Raw genomic sequence first — 6,512 nt, 5'->3', positions numbered from 1 at the left:
TGCTGCTTTTACTAATCACACTTTTGAAATGTATTAAATTGTAAAAGAAACTCAGAGTTTTTTGTTGCTCATATTAATAAATCATTTATTGAAGTGTGTTTTATTTAAACAATCACCTGCAATATTATAACAGAAATAATATCAGCCTAAAGTGGGTTGTTCTTGTTTTTTTTTTTTTTTTTTATTTTGCACAGTGAAGCAAATTAATCACAAAGTGCTGGCTGTTAAACCAGTCAAACAAGAAGTACTGGGACACAGAGATGCTTCGACACAAAAGGAGCCTGGGTGACGAAGCTCATTAAGGAAGTGTTGGCTGTGGGTCTGCTGTTATGATAACGGCGTTGGGTGACATTGCAAAGTAACAGAGAGAGAAAGCAGTAAACATTCGGCACAAATTTAATTTTTTATTTCTAATCATCCCACTTTGTGATGGAGGACACACAGACCAACATACAGGTACAGCTCACTCCGAGTTACTATTTTTCTGCATTTATATAATGATTGAGAGTTTAAAGCTTACAGATTGTGAATTATTCACCCTGTAACTATACACTGGAAATCAGGGGAAATTACTGTACTCTGAGTGTCAAACTTTACCATAGACATGGAGATGGACAATACGAATTTTTCAATATCATCATCAGTTATTTCACAACATGCTTTTCTGGATGTAATGTGGATATTTCCTTTAAAAGAACTTTCGGTTGTTTAAAATAGTAGTTTAGTTGTAGTAGTTAGTAGTTTTAAAATACAGATTCACTGCAATTTTTTTTTACTTCATAAATGTGATGGTTCTGGTCCCTTTTTTTATCAGTTCCAACAAACACATAGTACGTGGATACACTGTGTGAAAGTGTCTACAGGTGTGAGTGACTGTGTGAGTGTGTAAAATTATCCACAGGCATGTCTGGGTGCATGTGTGATGTGTCCTGATAAAATGTGTTTATGCCTTGCACTGGGGAAACTTTGAACCACATTGAAGGATGAAGTGCTTACAGATGATGAAATACATCTGTTTCACATTAAGAATGCGTTACAAACTTGTGAAAAAGCTTGTAACCGGAGGGTTGACAGTTCGATCCCTAGAACCAGCAGATCATGACTGAAGTGCCCTAACCCTCAACTGCTCTCTGGGCGCTGTGGCTAGAACTGCTCACTGCCCCCTAGTGTTAACTAGTGTGTGTGTAAATGTGTGTTTCAATGCACGGATTGGGTTAAATGTGGAGAACAAATTCCTGTGTGCAAACACAGTGGCCAATAAAGTCCATCCATCCATCCATCCATCCATCCATTATCCACCGCTTATCTGGGTCCGAGTCGCAGGGGAAGCAGTCTGAGCAAAGAAACCCAGACCTCCCTCTCCCCAGCCACCTTCTCCACCTCCTCCGGGGGTATACCGAGGCGTTACCAGGCCAGTCGAGACATGTAGTCTCTCCAGCGTGTTCTTGGTCTGCCCCGGGCCTCCTCCCCGTTGGACATGCTGGGAACACCTCACCAGGGAGGCATCCAGGAGGCATCTGGACCAGATGCCCGAATCACCTCAACTGGCTCCTCTAGACGTGGAGGAGCAGTCTCTCCCGGATGTCCGAGTTCCTAACCCTGTCTCTAAGGGAGAGTCCAGACACCCTGCGGAGAAAACTCATTTCAGCCGCTTGTACCCGCGATCTTGTTCTTTCGGTCACTACCCAAAGCTTGTGGCCATAGGTGAGGGTTGGGACGTTGATCGAACGGTAAATCGAGAGCTTTGCTTTTCTGCTCAGCTCTCTCTTCACCACAACAAACCGGTACAGAGCCTGCATTACTGTTGACGGTGCACAGATCTGTCTGTCAATCTCCCGCTCCATCTTTCTTTCACTCGTGAACAAGACCCCGAGGTATTTAAACTCCTCCACTTGAGGTAGAATCTCACTTCCAACCTGGAGAGAGCACTCCACGCTTTTCCGACTGAGTACCATGGGCTCGGACTTGGAGATGCTGATTCTCATCCCTACCGCTTCACACTCGACTGCAAACTGGTCCAGCAAGAGGTCCTGGCTCGATGAAGCCAACAAGACCACATAATCCCCAACAAGCAGACATGGAATCCTGAGACCACCAAACCGGACACCTTCCGCTACTTGGCTACGCCGAGAAATTCTGTCCATAAAAATTATGAAGAGAACCGATGACAATGGGCAGCCTTGACAGAGTCCAACTCTTACTGCCAGCCATACGAACCAGACTCCTGCTCTGTTTATAAAGGGACTGGATGGCTTGTACCAAAGAGTCCAGTACCCCATACTCCCCGAGCACCCCCACAGAATATCCCAAGGGACACGGTCGAATGCCTTCTCCAGATTCACAAAACACATGTAGACTGGTTGAGCAAACTCCCACGCACCCTCCAGGATCCTAGCAAGGGTAAAGTGCTGGTCCTGTGTTCCATGACCGGGGCGGAATCTGCATTGTTCCTCCTGTATCCAAGGTTCAACTATCAGTCGGACTCTCTTCTCCAGTACCCCCGCATGGACCTTACTGGGGAGGCTGAGGAGTGTGATCCCCCTATAGTTGGAACACACCCTCCGATGCCCCTTTTTAAAAAGGGGAACCACCACCCCAGTCTGCCAGTCCAGAGGCACTGCCCCCGATGTCCACGTGATGTTGCAAAGACGTGTCAACCAGGACAGCCCCACAACATCCAGAGCCTTGAGGAACCCAGGGCGAACTTCCTCCACCCCCTAGCGCCAAGGAGTTTTCCTACCACCTCGGCCACCTCAGCCCCAGTGATAGATGAGCCCCCCATGGGGTCCCCAAACTCTACTTCCTCTGCGGAAGACATGCTGGTGGGATTGAAAAGATCCTCGAAGTATTGCTTCCACTGCCTAGTGACGTCCCCAGTCGAGGTCAACAACTACCACCATATACAGTGTTGGTGGAAAGCCGCTTTCCCCTTGTGATGATGTACAGTACCTCTGACACATCACCAAGAGAAATCCTTATATGTATACTTACCTGTACTTACTCACCTGCAGATGGGTCATGTGAGAGGGAAAAGAGTACTATCTCTTGATGCTGAGTTTTACTTGGTTGAATCCATTCTCCATAGAGAGAAGGGAGAATTAGCATCTAGAAGAAGGAAAATATATTAACTAATAAATATTGATATTATTAATAAATGTAAAACATGCCATGGCTCTAAATGAATCGATGTTGGGAATGTTGTTAGTTCATTGTTATATTTATTGCTTATGAAACTTGTGTATCCAAGATACAATAACTTTTACCTCTTTAGGGAATGGTATATTCTAGGGAGCAGGGCTACCTATATATATATATATATATATATATATATATATATATATATATATATATATATATATATATATATATATATATATATATATACCACACAAGGGTAAAAGATGGAGAACACTCTGCTAGACCGTAGCGATATAACATATAACATAACTTTAAGTGTATAATAAGACTCAATTGACTTTCTCGTCTTTATATCTTTTTGTCTCTGCTAATAGAGTTTTTTTTGCTAATTTCTGTATTCATGGAGTGCGCTTGTATATATTGTAAATAGTGATGTAAAGTCTGGTGTGTAAATAAAGAAGGGAACCAAATATCGAACCCCTCTATTATTTTGAGTCGACCCTACGTCGTCTCAGGCCTCTCGCCTGACTCTACCCATAGAGAACACCTCCCACCATTACATCCCTGAGCTTTATCACACCCCTTCTGAGTCGCCTGAAACTTCTCAGAGTTTGCCAGAAACTTCTCGAAGCCGCAAGCCACTTGGCTCCTCTGTACCTGTCAGCTGCCTCCAGAGTCCCCCGTGCCAACCAGGCTCGATAGGACTCTTTCTTCAGCTTGACAGCCTCCCTCACCCGGGGCTCCACCACCGAGTGCGGGGATTGCTACCACAACAGGCACCGACAACCGCCAAGGAGCCCCTCCCCCAGGCCTGGCTCCAGGGTGAGGCCCCAGTAACCCTACTCCAGGCAAGGGAAGCTGTGTCCCTGTTCTTAATCTCTTCATCCTTGTCTTTATGGATAATAAAGTGATTCTAAAAATTCTAATCCAGTGCTTGTACTGATGTAGATGGAATCTGCCAACCCATCTGATGTAGTAGCAGCCCCTAGTCGAATACTTTGCATTATAAATTAGTTCATTGCTGTAATTATTTGATGGTATTCAACCAATAAAACTCCAAATAAAATGAATCTAAGCCTGGTCTAGCCCACATCCCATATTTTCATGGCTCACTTTCAATATGAAAGGACAGTACTGGGGCAGCTCACTCCTGCTTGCCACAAGGGCCACAAATACCCAAATTGAGGGCCACATGTCATCAAAGGTCAGGATTTGTGCCATGTTTGTCTCATACTGTGGTTGCCACAGCCTACACAGGCATACCTCTGCCAGAAGTGGCCCACGTGTGTTTTGTGACCACTAACTGCTGCTTGACTTGTGCAGTTGTCCCACATTATTTTGGGATCTTCTATGAATGTTACACAAGCTTTTTGTGTACAATGAGACACCATTATTCACTTTTAGACATTTAAAGTGTGTATGTGTTTATTTCAGTGGGAAGAAAGGCCCCCTCCGTATTATTCTGTGGTGAAGCCAAATGAACCTCCTCCTCCTTATGTCTTTGCTCAGACAATGCCCAGCACTCCAGCCTTTGTCCCCTTCTACATTCACCACCCTCTACCTCCAACACCTGCCCCACACACACCTACTCTACCTTCAATACACAACCAGGTCCAAGCAGGTACTACACACACACACACACACACACACACACACACGCATATCTGCTCCACCTTCCATACACAAGTGCTACACACAAACACATGTGCTCTATATTCTACACACAACTGGGCAACACACAACACTATTGTGATTCATCATCTCATGTAAGTTGCACCCCACAGAAACAAATCTAAAAGTAATGAAAAAACACTCAGTCACATGAATATTGCTTTAAACACTTTGACAGACTGACTAAAATCTCAACTGTGCTTCAGCTGATTCTTCCCAGACCAGACTAGTGGTGACACAGAGGCACAGAGCACGCTGCTATGGAGGCTCAGGAGGTTGTGTCCTCATCCTGGTTCTCATTGCAATTGCCGTGTGGTTGGGAGGTGGGAGAATGTTTCCTTATGTTTATACATTAACATAACCCTCATCATTAGCTATATTTTGACCTAGAGGAGTTGTTAGGCTGTGGAGTATTGCATAAAAAAAATGAAATATCCCTAGCTTTGCCTATTATATTGCCCACAGCTGCATCCACTTACATTGGGAATGGCCAGAGCCTTCAGTTGAAAATTCAATTCTCTTTTTGTGAGTGATTTTATTCTGACCTCTGATCTCTGTTTAGTGCGTTATGGGATGTCAAAATTGTCCAAAGGTTCGCAGTTGGACAGTTGCCCCACCTCAGCAGTTTTCTGTGATGGACAGGTGGACTGCATGAGTGGAAGTGATGAGTATAACTGTGGTCAGTGACAAGAAACACAATCATCTAACTAATTAAAACCTTCACAATCACAGCACTTTACAATTTCTTTCAAACTGTGTGAACGTGTGAGCCCTAATAAACAGAGATGTGTGTTGTCTTTGTTGTTATATGTGTGCTCTGGAGTAATATTTGACACTGTGAGACCAGGTGCAGACATGCACTAATGACCCCTGCTTTCCTCTGCAGTAAGGTTTGGGACAGGAAATGAACTGCAAGTCCTGACCTCTAACACCAGTCACTTTCTTCCTGTGTGTGTTGCTGGATGGAGCCAGAGCCTGTCAGATCAAACCTGCCAACAGCTCGGATTCAGAGGGTGAGTGAGTGACTATCACACATTAAATTGCAAAGATCAAGTCCCTCTACATGATAGACCTTCTAAACTGTTTTAGGATACATGAAAATATGCCCCTAAACTAGACAAGCTGTTACAGATAATGAATGAATTTAATCACTACAAGAAATACACCATGATCTCCAATTTGCCAATTCTTGCTGGTTCTCCCCGGTCACATCATGCTACCAGGCTAAAGCCCTGATCAAAGTCTGCTAGGCACATGCTTCCTCCTTGATATGAGAAAATCAACTGTGTCGTTTCAAACTGCCCCTAACACAATGTCATTGTATCTCAGCATGCTTTGAGGAAAACATTCATTCATTATCTGTAACCGCTTATCCAATTCAGGGTCACGGGGGTCCAGAGCCTACCTGGAATCACTGGGCGCAAGGCAAGAATACACCCTGGAGGGGGCGCCAGTCCTTCACAGGGCAACACAGACACATTCACTCACACCTACGGACACTTTTGAGTCACCAATCCACCTACCAACGTGTGTTTTTGGACTGTGGGAGGAAACCAGAGCACCCGGAGGAAACCCACGCAGACACAGGGAGAACACACTAACTCCTCACAGACAGTCACCCGGAGTGGGAATTGAACCCACAACCTCCAGGTCCCTGGAGCTGTGTGACTGCGACGCTACCTGCTGCGCCACCGCCCTTGAGG

At 44.9% G+C, this 6,512-nt stretch overlaps 1 protein-coding gene across 1 annotated transcript in view; it reads left to right on the top strand.

Annotated features, from left to right (window-relative positions):
* Positions 1–320: 320 nt before the first annotated feature.
* The window catches only part of LOC136684183 (transmembrane protease serine 13-like), a 30,109-nt gene continuing 23,917 nt past the window's right edge, over positions 321–6,512 (top strand). Inside the window, exons 1-5 of the mRNA XM_066659113.1 lie at positions 321–456; positions 4,573–4,759; positions 5,016–5,132; positions 5,372–5,488; positions 5,696–5,822. Of these exons, the coding sequence (XP_066515210.1) occupies positions 430–456; positions 4,573–4,759; positions 5,016–5,132; positions 5,372–5,488; positions 5,696–5,822 (575 nt within the window). The 5' untranslated portion in view covers positions 321–429. The remainder of the gene's footprint in view (positions 457–4,572; positions 4,760–5,015; positions 5,133–5,371; positions 5,489–5,695; positions 5,823–6,512) is intronic.

This window comes from Hoplias malabaricus, chromosome 2 (genome assembly GCF_029633855.1).
Source record: "Hoplias malabaricus isolate fHopMal1 chromosome 2, fHopMal1.hap1, whole genome shotgun sequence".
Taxonomy (NCBI): domain Eukaryota; kingdom Metazoa; phylum Chordata; class Actinopteri; order Characiformes; family Erythrinidae; genus Hoplias; species Hoplias malabaricus.
This window is presented reverse-complemented; position numbering and strand designations above follow the sequence as displayed.